Here is a 23,214-nt window from a genome sequence, read left to right on the forward strand (position 1 = left end):
AATGCCGCCGGGACAGTAACCTGCAGCTCCGACTCCAGGGAACCGGGCTGAATGAACGCGACACGCGATCGACAGCCCGCCTGCTTCCGGCCAGGCGCTACACTACATCTACATCTACATCTACTAGCTATGAATTAAAATGGGTTTTCTTACCGCGGCATGGCTTACCTTGTCAATAATGCGGCGAACGAGTAGAGACACGTTGTGCGCAAGCGGCGGATCGTGTAAGCAGGCTGGCAGCATTGCTAAGAGCGGAGCCGCACAGTGTAGCATTTCAGGTGAAACATCCACCCAGATATCATCCTGGATAATTAAGTTTAATGAAAATTGGATTTTTGCTATGGGGCAATCAATATTTTTATTTTTATCTTAAAATGTTTTATTTGAAAATTATATTTCATACCAATAAAAACACGAAATTATAATTGAATATTCGTTTCATAAGTAACCATATGAATGGAATTCATCCATTAAGTGGGTTTGCAACTCGCTGTACAATAAGAACTGAAATGAAAAATAATTAGGTAATTAAGCTTACCTCAAGCTGGTCTTCCAACGGTACATCGCATTTGGTGACAAGGGCGGCGCATGCTGCCGCCAGCTCCACGGAGCTCGGATACAATGCTATCTGCAAAATTAACAAAGGGTTTGCATAGGTTCATAAGGATTAGAGTTCGAGCCGGTCTACCACGATATGGATTGATCAATAGAAGGCTTGTTGATTTTTTTCCGGTTTTTAATAAATTCAGACTTATATCGACCGGGATATGAACCGTGATTACCTATTGTATTCGAGCTTCCGATATTTCGACGCAGTTACATGCATCTTGTTCACGGGTAAATGAAGATAGATTATTGATAGATTTGTTGCTCATATGTTTATTATAAGACTGTTTGTTTCTCAATAAAAAAAAAGATAGGTGGGTGTCAAAGTTGTGTAGACCGCGCTCAGTCTATATAAGGCCCGGTCGATATAAGTCTAGATAGTGAAACTAATCGTGAATCATGTAAAACTGTTTTAATAAATTATCACAAAAGCCGGTAAAATCGAGATACTATATTATGAGGGAATGTTTTAGTGGTGAAATATTCATCAAATGTAAGTAACTAGACGACAGGTACAGTCGTGTATCGTTGCCTGCGGTTGAGAGTTTCAGGCTGGATAGGGCTTTGCAAAAGGTTGTAAACTGTGTACCTGGTTGGCTAGATGTCTGTAGAGGTAAGTTTTGTGCGGCACGCGCGGCTGCAGCGCGGGCACGCCGCGGCGCTGCAGCGCGCCCACCACGCGCAGCACGGCGGCGCGCACGCCCGCGTCGCGGTGGTTCGCGAGCACGACCAGCGCCTCAGGCTGGATGGCGCCTTGCATCGCCTAGGCGGGATTTAAGGACTTTCAAATCTTATTGCGAATAATCAGTTATAGATGTAGTGCATAATTGTTTTCCATCGTATTTTCCCGAAACGTTCGTATTTATCATGCTACTTCAGTCAACCTCAGTACTTTTTGTACCGAGACTGACTGAAATAGCAAGACACGTTCGAACGTTTCCGTGAAAATACGATGGAAAATAATTATGCACAACATCTGTATATGTGTAGAGAAAACAGTGTGAAGTTGGTGGACAGGTTTTAGGATGAAATTGCAAGAAATAACGGCCGCAGCACACAACAAATAGTGTTCAAAGTAATTAAGGTATATTAAGTAGTAAAAAACCGGACAAGTGCGAGTCGGACTTTCCCACCGAGGGTTCCGTTTCAACAGAAATACATCATCGTTGAAAATTTCAACTGTCTAGCTATCACGGTTCATAGGAAACAGCCTGGTGACAGACAGACAGGCAAACGGACAGTCGGACAGTGGAGTCTTAGTAATAGGGTCCCGTTTTTACCCTTTGGGTACGGAACCCTAAAAAGGACCAGTGGAAGTTATTCAAAAGTTCAAGAGTACCTGCGCCAAGTCGTGTTCGGAGAGCAGTAAGATGGCGTCTCTCAGGAGAAGCAGTAGACCCTCGCAAGCCGTCCACCCCGGCGCGGCGCCGGCGCGAACTCGCTTCTGTAATAATGCTAGATTTAATATTTACGATATATGAAATAACTAGCGTCCCGCCCCGGCTTCGCACGGATTAACAAATTATACACCTAAACCTTCCTCAAGAATCACTCTATTGACAGGTGACAGCCGCATGAAAATCCGTTCCGGAGTTTTTCAGTTTACAAACACACAAATAGACGCGGCTTAGATATGAAATCTTATTTACATTAGAATTATAAAGAACCATCGTGGTCATGGTACTGTAACTTTCGTCTAAGGTTGGTTTGTTGTTGCTATACAAGAAACCCGCGAACAATCCGGCTATTAAATCCGCGAGTAATGGCGTTATTCATAAACGCGTTACTGGCCTGAATTAGCTATGAATCGTTTGTCTTTATCTGTCATTTTGACTTATGTATTTGTAAGAAAGAGTTAAAACATAATTTAACTAAATCAGGCCCGTAATGTTTTATGAATAGAACAAAAAAAATAAAAGTCCTGTTGCGTAGGACACGAAGACCACAGGAATTTGGCCAACTACAATTAGACCAACGGTAAATTGACATCAACTGGGCTAGGATGCATTTCGACTTGTAAAGTTGATACGAGGATTAAGATTACCTCATGGTAGATACCGCTAGAGTACATCTCGACGGTTGTGTGTGCTACATCGTCCACGTCGACCACTATGTACCCGCTGAGTGCGTCGTCGGGCGCGACCTCGTTTTCTACGAGGTCCAACATGTCGCCGCTAGTTTCTAAAACCAAACCGGAAATCAAATACATTAAAATCATTTAGTTGAATTTTGATTTTGAAGGGAAGTCAAATGTCTAATTAATTGCTTCAGTTCTTATATTTACTAGCGACCCGCCCCGACTTCGTACGGGTTAACAAATTATATACCTAAACCTTCCTCAAGAATCACCCTATTGATAGGTGAAAACCGCATGAAAATCCGTTCAGTAGTTTTTGAGTTTATCGTGGACAACCACACAAACAGACAGACGCGGCGGGGGAGTTTGTTTTATAAGGTGTAGTGATTAAGCGAACAGTCACTTTACTTTAATCGTAATATATGTAAATGATCAACTTACCAATAATTAAATCCGAATTCTCTGACGTGGATGAGATATTGTGTTTCCTGTAAGCAAGTTAAAAATTTTGACAAGTCATGTAGAAACAAGCAAGTAGCTGCGTTGAACAGTTAAAAGTATGTAACTGGAGAAACATGCAAAAACAAATAGACAAATAAACAATGGAAGTTGTTCCCGGTTTGGTTAGGTTAGTTAAGCTCACTGTTAACACTAACCTGTTTCTTGGTTCATAGGAGGAAGTCATTTTCTGGCGAATGCGTCCCTTGTCTAAGGACTAATAGACCTGGCGGCTTAGCACGGTCGCGTTTTTATCCCTTGTCACCATGCCTGTCACGTTCTAACAAGTATGTAAGTGCGAAAGGGACGCGCATAGTGATAGTCGATAAAAATGGAACCGTGCTGAGCCCGCTGGTGGACACTAACCTGCCCTCTTTTATCTGCATGTTGATGATGCCCTTCATCAGCTTGCTGTCCTCCTCCCGCAGACTCCCGCTGTCAGTGGGCTCGGGCTGCTCCCGCCGCCGCGCCTTCATCATGAACTCGCTGGTGTCCTGGGTGTCTGCCGTTAGGAGGAAGTAGAAGTTCGCCCGCGAATGCGTCACAAACGTGTCGCTTGCCTGGTGGGAATAAAGATCAGATTTCGAGAACATATTTTCAGCTCATTGTTTAGGGAGTTTTTGTACCTATTATAGAAAGAGACAGATATTTACCAGTCATCTCTTTAAATCAAGGTTAATTCTATAAGAGCTAAATGAGTTTTAAAGTTAAAAAAAGAAATTCGACCCAACACCGATCTTCAGAGGGCAAGCTACACGGTCCTGATGGCCTACCGCGAACCACGTTCGGCGTGTTGCCTCTCTGTCGCACTTGTAAATTCGTACGTAAGTGTGACAGGGAGGCAACACGTCGAACGTGGTTCGCGGTAGGCCCTCTGACATAAGATAGAGGACATACCTGGTGCATCAGCAGTAGGAAGTCGCACAGCTCCGCCAGATGGCAGGGGAGGGGCGGTGAGCCAAGCAAGCCCCCCACCACCCCAACGAGGCAGGCGCCTGCCGTGTCCGGGCTGCGGCTTGGATTGTCCTCCGAGTTTAGGAAACGTTCCTGAAAAAAAAACTCCTGGTACGTGAATATTAGCGCGGTGAGGAGGCTCTTCGCTTTTGCGCTTGCAGGAAGTTTGTAAATCTAATGTGTATTAGCTAGGGTCGATGATTAAAGTCTCCTCTGTACAAGCTTGTATGTACAGTCACGGAATTTGAAGATTTGTCACTTTTCGATTCTATGTACTCGTAATAGCATTCAGGTTCAAAAGTGGAAAACATTAAAATGCCGTGACTGTACATACAGTGCAAAAGTGCGTGGCCACTTTATGAATAAACTAAATTCAAAATGTGTCCATATAATTTTTGTAGCTCGTTCTACCTTGCAAGCAGCTAGCAACAACCGTAGTAGATGGTGCCGGTGCAGCTGCTGCTGGTTGAAGGCGCGCCACCGCCGTGCGCCCGCGTCTTCCAGCAGCGCACGTATGCAGCACAACGTCAGTGCCCAGAGAGAGCCGCGCATGCGCTCGCCCTCCACTTCCCATTCCAGTTCCTGGATAACAACAGAACGGTAAATAATACAAGTACCGATAAGGACCACACTAGCGTCTGCCGAGCGTCGGCGTCTAGTCAACTCAATGGCTGTTCGACGCAACGTTGACGAAACTGCGCAGCGACGCCATTTTCCATAGTGCTAACTAGACGCCGACGCTCAAGACGCTAGTGTGGGATGGCCCTAAGTTGTCAAATTTCTTTTTTTATGTAAGGGCTACAGTTTGCTAAAACTGACCGTTCCGCTTACATCTCCTACAAGTCAGCACAGGAAGTCTGCAGGCTTTTTCTAAGGTCACAAATTACGTATAGCGCACACTCGCCTCTTCTGTATAGCGGCTGGTATGCAACAGGAGAACCGCTAACCACCAACCCGGCTCCGGTGCTAACACGTGGGGCTAATACAGGCGTCCTCTAGGATCATAAACATCTAGACACTCGGATTCAGTTCTTCATACCTCCTCCGTGTCGAGATGGCGGCTGGCCTGCACTAGTAGCGCCAGTAACGCAGGCTCGCGTACAACAGCGTCGGCACCGCTGACCACCAATCCAGCTCCGGTGGAAGTTAAGACGGGGCTAGTGCAGGCTTCCTCTAAGATCACCTGCAGAAATACGCAAGTAAGCAATATTAGTAACGCCACATACAGCATATGATTATATAATCCCTCTAGTAGAAAAAGAAAAGGGTGGAAGAGCAAACTTTTGTCGGGTTAAAAGAATCGATAGTTTGGCTTGCTGAGCTATTTCAGTGACTGTTGAAAACTGGCTTAGGCTAGCCCCACAGCCCCACGCGAGGAAATATACTCGAATGCCGAGCAAAGCATCGTCTCTGCTATCGAGGTATACTCACTCGTAAAAGACGTAGAATCATCATTTTCAGCGCAACTGGCCGAAAGTCTCCCGAATAATCTCCGAGAGGATCGGCTTTCCGTATTGGGTCTGCGTTTAGTGCTCCAAAGAATAGTTGTCGACGACTTAGTTATCGCTTTTGAGTTCAACAGAACGTCCTGGTAGTTTCTGAAGGAATTGGCCTGCAGCATTCGGCATGTTAGATGTACTTTGGTGTCCCGAACACTCGCAGCAGTAACTTCAGCCCGTCAGCGCCGTGCAATGCTGACCGTAGCCTGTTGTCAGCTCGGCATACGCGAAGGACTATTCCCAATGCCATGACTTGTTATTCTGTCTTTACCTGCAGCATTAGACGAGTTAGGCGACACTTTGGCGCCCCGAACACTCGCAGCAGCAGCTCCAAGCCGTCAGCGCCGTGCAATGCCGACCGTAGCCTGTTGTCAGCTCGGCATACGCGAAGGACTATTCCCAATGCCATGGCTTGTTCTTCTGCGCTCGCCCCCATTTCCACTACCTGTAGGAAATAAATTGGTTTTAAGTATTGTTAAAAGTCTCCTAAAAGTTTTCGACCTGTTCGGACCCAGGTTGTTGAGTAATCATGATTGAGAATACTGCTATGCACATATGCTTACTAAAGTGACCGGTAACCTTAGTGGCGCATGCGCTAGTGGCTCAGACATTACAAAATGAATCTTATAAACACTAACTTAAGGTACATTACCCTGGCGAACAGATACAGCAGCACAGACGGCCCGCCCAGCATGTAGACTGCGGGCGCGATGCCGCAGTGCCCGGACGCTTTCCAGCGCACGGTCCAGGTGCATGCTAGCGGCTCGGGGACGCAGGCGCCCGCCACTGGCTTCGGACCCGGGTTGCGAGTGGAAAATACTGGAGAAAAAAAGAATACTGATATATTTTCTTTATAAATCAAAATGTACGAATGTTCATTACAATAAATTGTCAAAAAATTGTGGCGCGTAAGGTGTGTCGATTTTCAACTCACTCTGAACTAAAGTATAGTCATGTGATAAACTCAAAATCATTAAATACTCGTAATATCTTTTAAATAAATAAAAAAAACACTAGCTTTGGTTTTGAAACGATATGTATTGACATCCAGCGATGACCACGATCCTCAGTCCTGAGGGAGCGACCACAGAGAGAGAGAGTATTGACTTAAACGTGCACACCAAATTACCTGTGGGTAATGGCGTCGTCTGGTGGTAGAGATTGACGATATTAGGTGCGTGCGCGCTGAAGGATAGCAACAGATTCTCGTTCAGCTCACGAAGTGCCGCTCCGGACATATCGTACACCTAAACATAAAACATACATTAGTATTGTTTACTGTAGTACATATTATACATATTAGACACTGGTTTATTTATTTAATCGTATGGTATAGAACCAACAGTTATAAATACTGATCAAGTCCAATCAGCCACGTGATGGCCTCGTCACAAAGGGTGCTTAAACAATGATGATAATATGAGAAGAAAGATCTAACAGGCGATCCAAGCTTACCTGATCCCAATCGATGTTTGAGTCGAGCACGTTCGGAGTCAAGAGTCTTGAGTAGTTTGGAATTTCATTATCGACCTGTAAAAAGAAAACTTACGGTTTTATAGCCTCTTTCAAGTTTTCGTGAAAATTTCTTTTCAGAATAACTCCCTTGAACTGAGCAAACCTTTTCTAGATGTTGTATTTTTCTGACAAGGACAAATGTCAAAAGTACGGATAGGGACAAACGAAGATCACTTACTCGTTTAATTTTACAGACTTTTTTGAATAACGCAATAAGAATTCTACATTTAGAAGGGATCCTTTATCTACAAGGGATTCTTTATGTCCTCACATTCTTTATATACATTTAAAATTAAACTTGAAGCACTCTTAAACGCCCAAGAGACACTTATGTCTGGAAGCCTATAGTTCTCACGAATACCACGAATAGCGAAATTAGCCCCCACTGCAGCGCATACCCTCCCGCTTTCGATTCCAGTCTTCGCCACTTCGACATCAATCCACGGTTATTGTAGGCGAACTGTAGAATGTACAACTCTCACCTTGCACTTGAGGTGCGGGTGCGGCTCAGGCTTGTGCGCGGCGGCGTGCAGCGCGGCGGCGGCGCCCAGCACGGGCGCGCGGTACACGCAGCAGCCCGACATGTGGTAGCCGCCGAGCGCCGCCACCGAGTGACCGACCAGCAGGTGCGTGGGGGTCACTTTGCGGACCAGGATGCCTGCGTGAGAACGTATGTGTAGCTTAGGTATTACACCAAGTTAGGTTAGGTTACACTATACTCAAAAACTTGTGAAATAAGCGTTTATATGTATTAAGGGATTTCATTTATAATCAGCTATGGAGCATTCCACGGGCTGTCCCGTACAAACGCATTTTATTTCCTGTGTTGCGACTTTTTTTTCGTCATTTATAGCAGGCGATTATTTTTCTGTGCATATTTTTGACCATTTGTCATAGAAAAGGAACCTCTTATATCTGCAAATCTTCAGATAATTCGCGTTTGTACGGGACAAACGGTAGACAATTTCATGGAATGCTCCTATGAGGGGCTTAAATTAACGCATTTATGACCTATTACAACAAAGTATTGGTCCTTTTTAATTTGAACCTTATAAGTAAATTGGAACCAATTTCGATTGTTTTAAAAAGCGATGAAACAAAAGAAATGCTACTTCATTTAGTCAATGAAAGGTTCTAATTAGATTGACACGAAGTGTACATTGTAATGCACATTGGGCCTTACGAGGTTAAGATCAAATGTACAAAAATGTAACTAGGTACGTAAAACCGAATACTGTAACGCTCTTACCTTGTAAAGGCAGTGACACAGTTTCACACTCGCATCCATCTATGTAAAGTGTCACCTGATAACAAAAAAAGTAAAAACAAAAATATCGGAATTTTATCATATCATATCATTTTAAGAATCGACTTCGAACAATGGGGTTGGCAATCTGTCAAAGGTTTGCATAGATGGCGCCATCATAGCTTGCCCCTTTTACTGAGATTTAGCTTAAACGGGTATTAAAAAAACAAAAAAAAATACACAATTCTAGGGATTGACAGGGCAAGCTATGATGGCGCCATCTGTTAAAAACTTCCAGCGGCCAACCACCTTTAAAACTTGATGTTCGACAAAGCTGCTAATTAAATCATTCCTTGACTAACCTGTATGTGTATTTTTCGCTTATGCACGACCTCCTTAACGTTAAGGGCTACGCAGCACCACTGCGCGGGTGGTAGTGCTGCGTCCACGCGGGTTTCACTTAGCACTTTGTAGCATGATATTTCGGGGCGCGAAAGGCGTAGTGTGAACGCACCTGAATATATAACAAGTTACTATAAATTTAAAAGTGGAAAAATTACTGTCTTGGGTGAGACTTGAACTCACGGCCTCTGGATCGATACTCCAGCGCCATCTGAGCCACCAAGACCTCATTAATTTTCATAGCCAGCAAATCTTTCCACCATAATTAAAATTAGTATGGGTAGCACATCGTAACTGGTGAATTTCCAATGTAACTTGGAACTCCGGTAGCCGTTTAAGAAGTGTAACACTCTTAAGGTAGATGTCGCTAGGGTCCCCTTGACCCGTAATATGGTGGTCTTGGTGGCTCAGATGGCAGAGCGCTGGAGTATCGATCCAGAGGCCGTGAGTTCAAGTCTCACCCAAGACAGTAATTTTTCCACTTTTAAATTTATTCTAAGCTTAGTAGCACCGTTAGCAGACGTTTCTGCTTGTTAAAAATTAAAGTTACTATAAAACAAACAAACAGTCAATTTGTGTAAGAATACATGTCCAATAATTATTTATTTACTTATTTTTTATGATACAATGAAAGCGGGTACTCACCGGAGTCTGTGTGCAGCCAAAGCTCGAGCAGGAGCGAGTCGTGTCCAATAGTCAGCACGTGTAGTTCCGAGTTTATGTCCTCATCCATCGCGTCGAGTGAACGCTCCGAGCCCTTCCATTCATTCGCTGGTTCTGTAAAAAATAATACCTATTATAATGTTTAATTAAGAATTTTAACCGGTTACCATTATGGCAGGTAGATACATGTAGGTTGGCCTTTCAGAAGAGGGATATTGCCTTATTTCACACCATGCACGAAATAAAGCACTAGAAAATTATTAGAAAAACATAGACCGCAATTATTCATTGACACAATTTCTACTATGTAAAAAATCGGAAATAAAAAAAAGTAAGTGATTTGACTGTGACGTCACTCGTTCTGTTTTCATATAAATGATACCGCCAAAACTGATGCTCCTTTTTTCAGCGTATTTTAGCTAAGCCAATTAGCGGTATTTCAAATGAAGATGTAATGCAAATATGTACCTATTTTTTTTGAGATGCTTCCATTTTCAAATTAATTTGTGTTTGGCAGATGGCAGAATAAACATTTAAGAGATTTATTGAATGGATACAGTACCGTTGGGCGTCGTGCGACGTAGCCAGGTAGTGAGAGCGAAGCCCTGCAGCCACGGCGCCCAGCCCGCGCCCTCCGCGCCGCAGCGCATAGCGTGCAGCGCCCAAGCCGAGTTCAAACCTGGTATACACGATTTGTGACGTCCCACGGGTAAAGGTACCTTATGGGGGTTGGCGCTTACGCTATTATTAGCGCCGCTCCAATATTATTGCGGCGCCATGCGACGTAAGCGCCGGCCGCCATAAGGTACCTTTTTCCATGGAACGTCACATTTGGTCAATGTTTTGTATGGATACGGCGGCAAGCCCGCAATCCGGATTGTTTTTTTTTTACAAAAAAGGTATTTAAGTAGTTTTGAAATACAATTACCTACTAAAAACATTTCATAAGATAAAAATTATTGTCTTTTACTACAATTACATTGCCGATCACTAGTTATTTCTACGTGCATAATTATAATATTGTAACTGCGTCTGTTTGTATTGACCGGCGTTTACCCTGCTTCTTTCCTCAAACGGTGATTACATCCTCAAACCCGACACGACGTTCTCGGGATACTGCATACATTTGTACTAACCGGCCTTCAGATGGGCCTCTCGGAGCCCCCGCGCCGCCGCCTCTGCGTGTGCACAGTGTGCCGGCGCGCTCACGTCCTCGAAGCCGTCCTTCCGCCCCAGGGGCCCGGCATCTGTTTAACAAAAACTTGTAATATATCTGTCTAACCATTACCAATACGGTGTTCAGAATTTCACTTGATGCCTTAGGCACACAAAGTCAGAAAAAAGTGCGACTCAGAAATGACTTACACTGGAATTCCGCTGGCTAGTTATAGTCTGTCAAGCAAATTATGTCAGTAGCAATTTGTCAGCATCATTATTGACATAATACAACAAAGTAAAGTAGGATAACACTCAAAGAGCAGTATTGCGTCAAGTAAAGCAGCGATGTACATCGAACCAAAACATGTAATTATCAAAACCTCAAATTTCACAAATATTTACGATCAACGAGCATGGTTGTACATTGGAGGCACCTTGACTTTGCTTAAGTTCATGCACAATTTTTTTTAATATATTGGTATTTAATGGTGACAGCAGCAATAACTCTTGAAATAGCAACGATTCAGAATGTAAACAAGCATGATAGCCGTCATTCACGATCCACATTCCACAGATAAAACACAGATGACACGCGATTTTGGAATTATTCTAACACAGTGTTGCTAACCTTCGATTTTTCAAATTTGCCGCCTTTTGCTACTGACAAGATTTGCTTGACCAAGTATATCATTTACACATATACAGATCGGAGTCGCTATGACGTCCCGAAACAAATGTTTTCTACGTCGACGCATAGCGCGTTGTATAAGACGCCTCGGTCAGTACAGCGACATCTAAAGGACGATTCGTTCGACTTAGGGCCACCCCACATTTAGCGTCTTTCGTGCGTCGGCGTCTACAACTCTATGGCCGCTGCTCGACGCAACGTCGACGCAACTGCGCAGCGACGTCATTTTCCATAGCGCTGACCAGACGCCGACGCTCGAAAGACGCTAAATGTGGGGTGGCCCTTAGCTCTCACCTGTAAACTGTGTGACAGGGAAGGCGAGCACGGCAAGCGGCGCGGGCTCCGCGTCCCCGGCCAGCCGAAGCAGCGCTGGTAATAGCGCCGGCAGCGCCGCCCGCCGTGCGCACAGCCGCAGCAGCAGCGCCAGCTCAGAGGCGCTTATCGACCGCATGGCCACCACGTGGATTAGCTCTAAGATGCTGCGTTGAAGATCTGTGGGCAAATAAATTTTGTGTATAAGTTTAGGTAGCAATGAAAATTTGAAATAGAGGCGGATTGTCAAAGTAAATTATGTAGTCGGTACATTTACTGCCATCTTTCGACACAAATGATTAAAATTTTTAGAACGCCATTTGACTTTGATCCTTATTCTTTCACTGATATAATGTGTTAAATTTGTTAAATATCAAAAAGTATCGCCATCGACTCGAGACTAGGCCAAAGGTATGGCGCCATCGCTCGAAAAGAGCCTACGCCTCTAGGTATATGGCAAAAATCGGTAACAACCATCCCAAGTCAGATTCTTGAAATTAAATTCTAAGAGGATTATCATAAAATGTTATGTGAGGTTGGGGTCGTTTTGTTCCATGTCATAATATGTTAACCAGCAGCCAACTTAATAACGGCGGTGAGTTCGACCCAGCTCGGCGTGGTGCGTGCAACTAGCTGCCCACCGGGCGTGGATAATGTCTAATATAGCTGTTGCTAACCTGCAAGATCAGGATCCCTCAACTCCAATAAGGCGGCGGTCTTGGGCCCCAGCAGCCGGCCCAGCAGCGGCGGCGGCGGCGCCCGCGCGCGGCCCAGCGCGGCGGCGAGGCGAGTGCAACACGCGCGCGCTAACGACGCGCCCGACAATCGCGCGCCATCTTGCCCGTCGGGTTCCGATACTAGTCTATAACACACAATTTTTCTCTGAATAAGGGCTGATTTAGACGGCGCGCGAAGTCACATGCGATTTTAGTGACATTGCGGACTGTTGATTACGTCCAATTCAACCGACCGATCAAAACCCGTAATGTAATTGTTAACATGCCAATGTTCTCTTATTCTTGGCCTGAACGCCCTAGCCAAGTAGGCAATTTATTCTTAGTGATTTCATGATCTACAAAACTTGGCATCCATTTAGTTTAATCGATTTAATTATTTCATCAGTGATGTCGACAAGACACATAATTCTTAACATTGAAGTTTACTCCCATTTACTTCACATTTACCTACTACATATACCGTGTTAGGATTACAATGAAAAAATGTATCACCACAAAATAGTAACATTCCGTCATTAAAATCACGCGACAACATAGTTTACAACACCAAACAGCACACACCTTATTACTAAAATGTTAAACTATTTGGGCAAACCAAATTGACTTTTACTACTAGTGTTTAATAATAATTAGGTGAAGCAGTAATACGGCTTCGAAGAAAAAACGGTACAGTCGCAAGGTGAACTCGAACAACTAAGATAATCTCATTACTACATTGTAACTTATGTAGAGATAACTCGTTAGGTTTTAAGATAATCCTATAAGTATATTATATCGTTATTGCAAAACAACAGTACGCGAGTGAATTAAGTACATATAAGTTGTCTGTAAACAAACCAATAACGGAATTGGGTTTTGAGTGCAACTGCAATTAAAATCAATAAGACATAATGTAACCCATTCAAAATCAAAGCCCTTAATCCTCTATTTGACGCCAGAGAGTGCAAGTACAAATAGATGCAACTTTACTTGTAAAATACTACGGCGCAGGCAGGACCTTCTGTTACATCCTTTCTCTACTTACAGTATAAAAGGACATGTTCGCACCTAGAACCCAATTTCTGTAAATATGGTATAATTTAGAAAAGTATAGTGCGTAAATGTGACGCAACTGTAATAAGCGGTCGCGCTCCCATACTAAAGGGGCCCACAGATTACCAGTTCGCCGGACGATATCAGTCTGTCAGTTGTTCGGAGCTGTCTAATTTGGCGTTTAACTGACAGGCTGATATCGTCCGGCGAACTGGTAATCGTACGGAAGCTTCTATGTGTGTACTTATGTAGGGTTGTCATATGAAAAAAGGAAATATCCTGACTTTTGTCATCGTTCATGACGTTCGGACATCACCCTAAAAATTCTGACTGGACGGTAATTTTCATTTCTCCATCAACTGGTGCTGAACAGTGATTTACGCAAATTACAATACATGGATGTTAAAAAATGAATACTTACTTGTGTATTAGGTCTGTGAGTATGTCTAGCACGATAACGCATAGCTCGGGGTGCGCTAGCCGCCCGCTTTCCGCGTACTGAAAGCATGCTGGTCCCAAAGCAGGCTCTGTACCTAAGGAACGCAAATGTAAACATTTAAACTATTATTGTACATTTTATTGCAAGTGTGTTAAGTGCTATCCCCGAGATGTCTTTTATGAGCCGTAAGCGCATAAAAGACACGGAACATGTAGGTACATAAAAGCGGGATAAGTTTGCAAAAACGAACGCTAAACAGCCACGTAAAGTAGCCCTTTTTGAGCAACTGTAGAAGTAAGACGAATAAATAAAATATTCATAAAAATCGGCTCAGTTTTGATGCTTCGGTACCCCTCACACATTTATACCGGGTGTGGCCTGTAACACGAGCAAATAATTAAAACATAGATTGTACTCCTCAAACGGTGTCACTTTTATTCAACAACTTTTAAAAATTATGAAGTATTTAGACTCCCTATTTTTCATACAAAATAAATATTATCTTCAATGGACGCCATCGCCACGCCATTATCACTGTGATTGACGTTGCTTGTCACGCCTTAAATTTAACAAAATTCGCAATACATTGCGTCTTAGAATAAACTTTAAAGTGTATTAAAAATCAAACCACAAGTTCTTTTTAAAAGTCGCTGAACAAATGTTGGTCAGTATGAGGAGTACAGCCTACAGTTTAATTTTTTGCTCATATTACAGGCCACACCCGGTATACATAGACTGTTAAAATCGTTTCCTTTCCCCTTTTGGCTGTACCAACTCGGGTAAATGGAACATATATATGAACTAGGCATATCTTTTAAAATTAAACATAATCAAATGTTTACATTAGAAAATGCAGAATAGAATACTCACCAGTAGGGCTGCTCAAAGAAGACAACGATTCGGACACCTTGCGTGATTTGTACGTTGATAGCGGGTCATATTTGCCTATTTCCACGTCCGCCTGGAAACCAATATGCTTTAAAATATACTCTCACTCGTACGTGCTTACTACGTAAGAAACCCTCGTCGAACATTGCTACATCGACATGCATTATCATCTATATAGAAGGGTCAATCAACTCTCAATAACTGTTAGTTTCCATGTCAATGTTTCCTACGTTACTCTTAAAAACTGACCAAGTGCGATTCGGACTCGCGCCCTGAGGGTTTCGTATATCACATATACATATTTCTAACATTTATTTTCCGTAAGTTCGATTCCGCTTGACTTTATCACTCAATGCATTAATTTTGTCTCCTACATTTAGGGCAGAATGTCCGCTACAAATACTTGACTGGCCTAGAATCACGCTTGTGTCAATAAATGGACGCAGAAGTTAAAACTTCAAGAAAAGTGCATATTCTGATTAGGAGTGAAATAGACTAATTTCAAATGATGTATATTTTAATAGTAAACGACAGCCTTCTTGATCTATTCAGTTCTAATTTGAGCCTTGGTTGTGATGTAATAAGGTGTTAAGTTACCTCGTACCCCTCGTCGGCGCGGTTGTAAGGCTCGCTGTGGTCGGACGCGTAGGGCACTGCAACGCTCTCCTCGCTAGAGGAGCCTTCCACTGAGCTACTGCCGGAGGGGCAAAGGAGGGGCGGCACCTGATCAACCAATACGAAATATAACGTAAAATACAGTTTAAATAAATTAATATAAGTTATCAGGACAGAGCAGAATTACGGTAATGATATGATAATAATAGCCAGTAGGTAAGTGAGGTTTTCAGCGCTCGCAGTGCCACTCTTCTGTTAGTGCCCGCGTTATTCAGGGACGCTCGACCTACCGCGCAGCATCTATGGCATAGTCGTGCAAGCAGCGCAGCTGAGCAGCTAGGCTCAGCCATCGTCGCGTCGCGTTGCGAGTGCCGGTAGCTTACGGGATAGTCTCGCAAATGTCACTACATACCTTTGATTGCGGTGGAGGCGGCGGCATGGCGTGCGCAGCGCTAGGCTCAGCCACCGCGCATAGCGGTCGTAGCTCCGCGCTTCCGTCGGCACTCGCGTTGTTCACTACCGCTTGAATACCGCGTAGCTTACGGGATAGTCTCGCAAATGTCACTACATACCTTTGCTTGCGGTGGAGGTGGCGGCATGGCGTGCGCAGCGCTTGGTTCAGCAATAGCGACGCGCACTAGCGCCTCACACAGCGCTCGCAACGCCGCGCTACCGTCAGTACCCGCGTTGTGCAGCGCCGCTCGGACCACAGCGCAGCTGACGTCTTTTGAACGGTCGGATGTTACGTCTGAAATGTTCACTGTGGATATTGAATATGTCCTGGTATTACAGTTATTACACACCTGGTATTACACATACGATTTACATCGACCGGGATGGGGTGAATCAGCGAGAGATTTCCCTAGGAGTCAACCAGATGCTATAAGCTGTGTCTCATTTAAATACTATTACCTTTAACAACCGTATGTAATTTTCAAATATCTTAGACAGATGTCTATGTAAGACTCGCTCCGGCTCTTAGTTGCCCGGTCCGGTCGATTGGAATCGTTCAGTTGAACTCGCAAGAAACTGGTACAGTTGCGTGTCCTCCTAGCTAAACAACATACGCAATTGTTGAGGTATTATTCAGGTGACCCTCGGTAATAGAATCCTGCAGCCTCTAATGTACCGTGCGCAGTGACACAGAAGAATCGAACGCGACGCGCGACCTTAGCTGCACTAGAGATACTTATAGACTGTATACTTTACCACCGCTACGCTGTACTGCTTGTTAATTACTTGAGCAACGTAATTTGTAAAGCCCTAAAACAGACCATTTAAAAGTCTTCTTAAACCCTGTATCTAAAACGTTGTCTACTTTGAATTCAATAAGTTAAAAAAAAAATGCCGCTACCAAACGAACCTTTCCTTTAACATAAGAGTCCACTTTAGTTTTCCGTTGTAGGTACATTAGCAATAGTATAGGTAGGTTTTGCCAATATAAAGTTACCGTGCCGTATTATCTAACCACGTGTCGTGTGGAATGTTCCGTCTGTGGTTTCGGCCCGCAACGAAACATTTGATACAAATTGACCAATCATTTAATAACGGCTTTTAACGGGGCCTAGGCACAGATGCGCAAATGATAGGTGTATTGTATTGTGTGCTTCTTTGTGGCTTTCAATATGTTATGTTCCAGTTAATTAAGGTTCGTATTTTTAATAATGTTCGATATGCATATGAGTATAATTTAGAAATACAACATATGAGACTTATCATAATAATGATAGGCTTTTTAATAAAGAACATCAGAAATTTGGGCCTTAACAGTAGAATTTAGACTAGGTGTAGTGTATGTAGTACCCTGAGGTTTTCTCTCGTTTGTAATAAATAAATAAAACTTACAAATATTGGAGGCGCGACCAATTTCGAGAATAGAAATAAACAGATAAAATACGGAAACCACGACTGTTTTCGAACGCTGCTATCGTGTCTATAAGTTATTAATGACAAATGTAATTACTTCACTCAGTCAATCAAAGAAATTAATAAAAGTGTGGCCGATAAGGTGTCAAATATACACATTGTCTAATAGACATATATTACCTACAATAAAACCGCGAAGAGCAACTAACTAACATATATGTAGCATTTTCAGACAAGTCCTTTTTAGGATAATTTTTAGTTTCTTCTTAGAAGTATCACACTGATTTTATCAATAAAGGTCACAATTGTGACCTATCCCACGTTGTACTCTTATTACCAGGATGACGTTTCTTATTTCCGTTTTTAGGCTTAGCTTAGGGTCCTAGTATGTAATTCTTATTCAGTTCGACTAAATTTAAATCTTGTTGAATTAGAACAGCGTTGCATTTGTTTTGTTTCGTTCAATTTAAAAACAAAACAAAATCAACTCTATTTCCTACACTAAAGGTTCAAATTTCAGTTGATAACTCACCTGAAACGGCAAATTGTACCGTCAGCAAGGCCTCCACGATCTTAATGAGCAGTCTCATCTCCGCCGGCGCGATCTCGCAGTTACTCACGAAATACAATAACACTCGCAGCAGCGCAAAACTGTCCAAGAACACGTCCTCGTCAACCACGTATTGTCTGAACACGGGACTATAAAGACACAGTGCCGCGCATGATTTCCAGAAAGTCCATGCACTTTTCAAAGCCTCTAAGTAGTCGTCTATAGATTCTTCTATCACGTTCTCACCCGCAGCAAAGTTCGTTTTTATCGCTTTCGGCATAGAGATCGACACTTTTCTTGTTTGCGACGAGTCACGGCGTTTCTCTTTGAATGATAGCTGTTTCTTTTCCTCCGCGACGTCAGAAAGCTCGTTGAATTTTTCTTCCGGAAGTTTAAGCCGGTAGATTTTGAAGCATCTCTGGGTAGTTTCTGACAGAGACTTGAATAGCATTTGGATAGATGCTAGAGAGCTCATGTCTCTATAATAAGTCGTGTTTGTATTCTCTTTGATCAATTTGAATATTTCAACGGTAATAGCTATTTCGAGTATGGAACAACACTGGTTTGAGAATTCTGGTAGGGAGACGAGTTCCAGTACGTAGCTAAGGCCACCTTTTTGAATGAACTGATCGGCAAAAGACACCGTGTTTAGTAAACTGGAAAATATATTTAGACATGATACGGTCAGGAAATAGGCCGAGTCCTCCATTCTAATAATGTATCTATGTTTGGCGACTATGAAAGTCGGGTATATCACGCTGAAGAGTAACTCGTGCTTCATTTCTAACCGACACTTTGGTGTCACTCGAAGCAAATGGGACACAGTCGCATGCAACACATTATTATGATTATCCAGTTGTAGTAATGAGTTATAGTGGATCAAGAATGACCATATACTCTTTCGATCGACCGGGCTAACGGAGTAGAGGCAGTGTTTCTTGGCGAGCCTTTTGTCATCGCTCGGCTCGCAAATAGAACAAGGGAGCTGATCTGTGACCTTCGGTATCAGCACGCTCGCTCCCAAATCCCCGTACACAGTATGTTCTAAAACTTGGAGACATTTCGAAGCGACGGAGTCGTGCGTTAACATCAATCGGACAATATTTTCCATTAGCAGGCCAGGGGAAAAGCAACAGCAGACGCCAGAGTTTAACATAACACGCAGTAATTTATGTCTGAGCGGGGCCTGAGCTGATACTTCCTCGTCCGTTAACAAGCAAGCCAGTGTACCGTATAGAATTGATACGCAACAAGTGGACGATAAGGGAAGATCTGTGCTGGCCTCGCCTAGAATGTCATGGTGGTGATGCATGCCCGCCGCGACCCGCGCACGGCAGACCTTATGTCTAGTACGGGGGCAAGCTGCAGAATGCACAACCTCACTCCGCACCCTCTTCATTCCGTTTATTAGCTTCCCGACGGACTCTAACAGTTTCTTTATAAGCGTGACGGCCTCATCGTAATCGACGCCTCGTATCCTGATCATCAACTCGACGCATTCTCTGAGTAGACCGCCTTTTAGACACTCCCCGTACAACTTGAACTGGTCGGTGAATTCCCTTAAATTGTCCAGGGTGCGACACTGCATAAGAAGACAGTGGAAGAAAGCTGTGATAGAATACGCTATGCCGAAAACGAATCTGAGCATATCGTCAGACTGAGCCTCTGTTAAAGTATCATAGGCGAGATTCTGATCAGACTTCTTCTGGTACTTAGAGCTAGATTTGCAGATTACGTCCTCTAATATTCTTAGCAGCATCGGTAGTATGCCATTGTTTATTAGTTTGGCACACAGGTCGGACCGGATGAGAACTTTGTCTAAAGAGACTATTAGTAGTTCTGTTAGGGCGACTTTTATGTGGGAGACTTCGTCCGCACTCTTAGAACAAGCGGGCAGCGAACCAAACTGTAGAGAGCATAGGTTTTTTAATGAGAAATTTATACACTGCATTGATATTTGTGAACCTTCTGAACCCGACAAGCTGCTTTCGGCTTTACACAGTTCCTGTAGTAAATCCGTGATCATGAGGATGAATTCAAACGCGGATATCTCAGAATTGATAACCTCTCTATGCTTTTCGCTCATATAATCATCCGGTTTTGGTTTTGTTTTCTTTGGCGAATGAAAAGGGTCACTGTAAAGTTCATTGGCGTACTCATTGGAAGACTTTAGGGGCGAGTTGAAGTACTCGAAATCGTCGGGGGATGAAACTTTGATGGCGAGCGATCGGTTTAGAACTTGCAAGTCGTCGTTGGAGTCAGCAGACTCGGAAGAAAGTTCTTGCTTAAGCGTCTTCCTTTTCGTTTTGACATCGGCGTCTTTACTTTGGCTTACGTGTCTCGATCTATGATAACATAAAAGACGGTTTTAAGTTATTGTATTGTTATTACATGATTGATCCTACAAGTAAATAATTTAGAAGACTGAAAAGAATCGCATTTTAAATAGAATGTATAAAGAAACAAAGACATTTTGGATTTTCCTACATTGCGGACCATCAAAAATACCATCAATCTGAAATTGTAATGCAATTACCGTCCCGTCGTACTCCGTTCGGATACTGTAGTGTTGTTGATTTTTGATGCCGGACTGCCAGCAGGCTTTTGTTTGGACCATATCCTGTAACAAAATGCTATATTATCTATTGATGTTATTTGTTGATGTCAACTTTAGCCAGTCTTCTCCGAGACCACGGGGACAACGCCGTCCTCGAAACGTCGGAGGTAAATCTTAAAACTTTAGTCCCGTTCTACAATTTAATAATATATTATTTATTACCGAATATTATTAGAAGCGCCATTCATCGTTAAACATTTCCCAAGAGAAGACATGGCACTCGAGAGACTTCAAGCCCACGGTATTCATTTAGTACCTACACGATATGCATACCTGAGCAATTCTCAAAAAGTTTGTACATTTCAATCACATCTTAGATTTCTATAAAAATTGGTATGCTGGTAAAGTACATGAAGCTGAACAACTTCCACCATATTTCCCAAAATGTCCCATGTCCCGTTATGTTAAAGAATTAACACATTCGACACCGCGTACCCGACTCTCGGGCACTCGTAAACTTTACTCAGATGCCGGACAACCCGCCCAGCGGGTTGTTTTGTACGCAGATACAGGCGACCGGTTTCTGGGGTAGTGCGCCGTTTTTTGCCCGGTTGCGAAAGTGTTAATCCCAGAAAGTTATTATAAAACTTTCCTGTTTTGTTACCAGATTACACATTTGGTAACAAAAAAGGAATGTTTCTTAGAAACCTTCTGGGACATTTTGGGAAATATGGTGGAAGTTGTTCAGCTTCATGTACTTTACCAGCATACCAATTTTTATAGAAATCTAAGATGTGATCGAAATGTACAAACTTTTTGAGAATTGCTCACCTACACGATATGTATACTATTGTATTGTATACTAAATATGAGAGTACATTTTTTTTGTTTTCCTTTGGCGTTCGTCGATGAACGATTGTCAGCTTGGCTAGGCCCCGTGGTTAGATGGCTCACCTATTGGAAAATAGTTGGTGTATGGGCGCTCTTCGGGCGCGCGGGCGCGGCTGCGCCGGAGTGGACGCGCCCGCGCTCAGCTCGCCGAACAGCCAGATAAGGACGGAGCTCAGTTGGCGACAGCATGAGAGGCCCTGTATTAACATTAATTATTTGTAGCACTAAGCGTCACTTGCACCATCCCACTAACCCGGGGTTAAGCGGTTAAACCGTTAACCCGGTGTCAAATTGTACTGGTAACCATGGTAACTCCAGGTTTAACCGGCTAACCCCGGGTTAGAGAGACGATGCAAGTGGCCATAAGAGCAATATTTACCGACATCAAGTGCAAGCCGTGAAATAATCACCCAAACGAGATTTCATATTCTTAGACCCACTTGCACTATTTCACTAACCCGGGGCTTTGCGGTTAAACCTGGAGTTACCATGGTTACCAGTACCATTTGACACTGGGTTACCGGTTTAACCGCTTAACCCCGGAGTAGTGGGATGGTGCAAGTGGCGCTTAGTTATCTGGTTATAATTAATATAATGATCCACATTCCTAAAATAACTTTTTCGACGAATACATTATCATTAGGAAGTGTTCAAGAAAAACCTGTTTAGACAAAATACTATTCACGATCAAGTAATGCGACAACTTGCTTTACATCGCGACGGGTATATTTGATACCGTTTGCTTTTTGGACATTAGGTTTATTTTAATAACTACTAAAGATGTAATTGAGTAAGTAAGTAATGAGATTTTTTTTATTTGCCCGCGAACTTTCATAATTCGTTGGCTTGCCTCCATATCGGAAAATTAAATACGGCACTTTTATTAGGTACCTACTCTATTTAAAATTTTATGTATTAAAATAGTACTCATAAACAATATGAGAGCTAGATAAAGATAAGTATTATAAACTAGACGTGACGGTATACAAAATATATACATATTACCACAATTAGGTTACACTTACTAAATTTATTTAATGGGGCATTTAGATTTCTTTATTTTTTAAATTACTCATACTCATAACTTGACAAATCACAGTTACTATTCTCAGAATTCCAACACAATTTTTATACCTAGAATGTATTAGCTCATTCATGTGTTTTATCGTATAATTCTGTAATATAATAACAATCCTAATCCATTTAGATATAACCTAGATTTCAAATATAAATGGGTGGAGCCGTATTTATTAGTCATACCTAGATATAATTCAAACAGACACAATTTAAGATAATGTTAACAAGCTCTCCTAATAAACAAGGGTCATAATCAATAGAGTCACGTGACTTGTTATTACACTTACCCAGACATATGAAGCACCCATTATGAAGTAATATAATGTAGTTATAGTGCGTTGAACTAGTCTATAGGTTTCTGATGCATCAAGTACTCGTGCACCGGAAAGAGCTCGTAGTTGCTATGGCCAATGGTGGAGGGGAGGGGAAGGGACATACATTTATTTACAAATTTTATTCTCAAGGGGATGGCAGCTCCCCCCTGGCGAGGCCCTTGGTTGGGGCTAGTCAGAGATACTATTTCCATAAAAATGCTATATTTCAACTTTTACTCAAACGACAACCACAATACATATCAAGCTTCTATGAAAAATTATATGTAGTTGACCGAAGCGTAGCGAAGGTCTACGTTTTGACTCGGGCATTTTGCTTTCGTATGTCCGTCCGGATGTTTTCCTCTACAGGTCACAATTCTCAACCCATTCTCGTGAAATTTTGTGACCAGAATCTATGATTAAATATTTTTTTTATGTCAATCCAGTTTTTTGAAATTTTTAAAAATGGCGGAGTCGTGATACCTCGCGCCTAAACAAATAGTCGTATCGATATCATAAGAGTTTTTTCTTTTTGAGATATGTTTATAGATTAAATGGCCAAAAATTCAGAAATTTATTTCGCTGGTTTCGGAGGTATTGAGATATTTAATTTTAACTTGAGAATGAGTA

The 23,214-nt window shown here is 42.7% G+C and overlaps 1 protein-coding gene across 1 annotated transcript in view; it reads right to left on the minus strand.

Annotated features, from left to right (window-relative positions):
• The window catches only part of LOC134798343 (lysosomal-trafficking regulator), a 48,496-nt gene that overhangs the window by 16,316 nt on the left and 8,966 nt on the right, over positions 1-23,214 (minus strand). The window contains exons 6-34 of the mRNA XM_063770754.1: positions 21,257-21,390; positions 20,282-20,365; positions 17,728-20,090; positions 15,902-16,077; positions 15,312-15,437; positions 14,697-14,787; positions 13,809-13,920; positions 12,296-12,480; positions 11,601-11,798; positions 10,597-10,707; positions 10,023-10,139; positions 9,443-9,574; positions 8,758-8,909; positions 8,399-8,453; positions 7,632-7,807; positions 7,090-7,164; positions 6,764-6,881; positions 6,287-6,453; positions 5,906-6,079; positions 5,175-5,318; positions 4,547-4,717; positions 4,079-4,228; positions 3,548-3,741; positions 3,125-3,171; positions 2,651-2,787; positions 1,946-2,050; positions 1,196-1,369; positions 539-628; positions 169-303 (exon numbers count right to left, since the gene is read on the minus strand). Of these exons, the coding sequence (XP_063626824.1) occupies positions 169-303; positions 539-628; positions 1,196-1,369; positions 1,946-2,050; positions 2,651-2,787; positions 3,125-3,171; positions 3,548-3,741; positions 4,079-4,228; positions 4,547-4,717; positions 5,175-5,318; positions 5,906-6,079; positions 6,287-6,453; positions 6,764-6,881; positions 7,090-7,164; positions 7,632-7,807; positions 8,399-8,453; positions 8,758-8,909; positions 9,443-9,574; positions 10,023-10,139; positions 10,597-10,707; positions 11,601-11,798; positions 12,296-12,480; positions 13,809-13,920; positions 14,697-14,787; positions 15,312-15,437; positions 15,902-16,077; positions 17,728-20,090; positions 20,282-20,365; positions 21,257-21,390 (6,093 nt within the window). The remainder of the gene's footprint in view (positions 1-168; positions 304-538; positions 629-1,195; positions 1,370-1,945; positions 2,051-2,650; positions 2,788-3,124; positions 3,172-3,547; positions 3,742-4,078; positions 4,229-4,546; positions 4,718-5,174; positions 5,319-5,905; positions 6,080-6,286; positions 6,454-6,763; positions 6,882-7,089; positions 7,165-7,631; positions 7,808-8,398; positions 8,454-8,757; positions 8,910-9,442; positions 9,575-10,022; positions 10,140-10,596; positions 10,708-11,600; positions 11,799-12,295; positions 12,481-13,808; positions 13,921-14,696; positions 14,788-15,311; positions 15,438-15,901; positions 16,078-17,727; positions 20,091-20,281; positions 20,366-21,256; positions 21,391-23,214) is intronic.

This window comes from Cydia splendana, chromosome 1, assembly GCF_910591565.1.
Source record: "Cydia splendana chromosome 1, ilCydSple1.2, whole genome shotgun sequence".
In the NCBI taxonomy this organism is placed as follows: Eukaryota; Metazoa; Arthropoda; class Insecta; order Lepidoptera; family Tortricidae; genus Cydia; species Cydia splendana.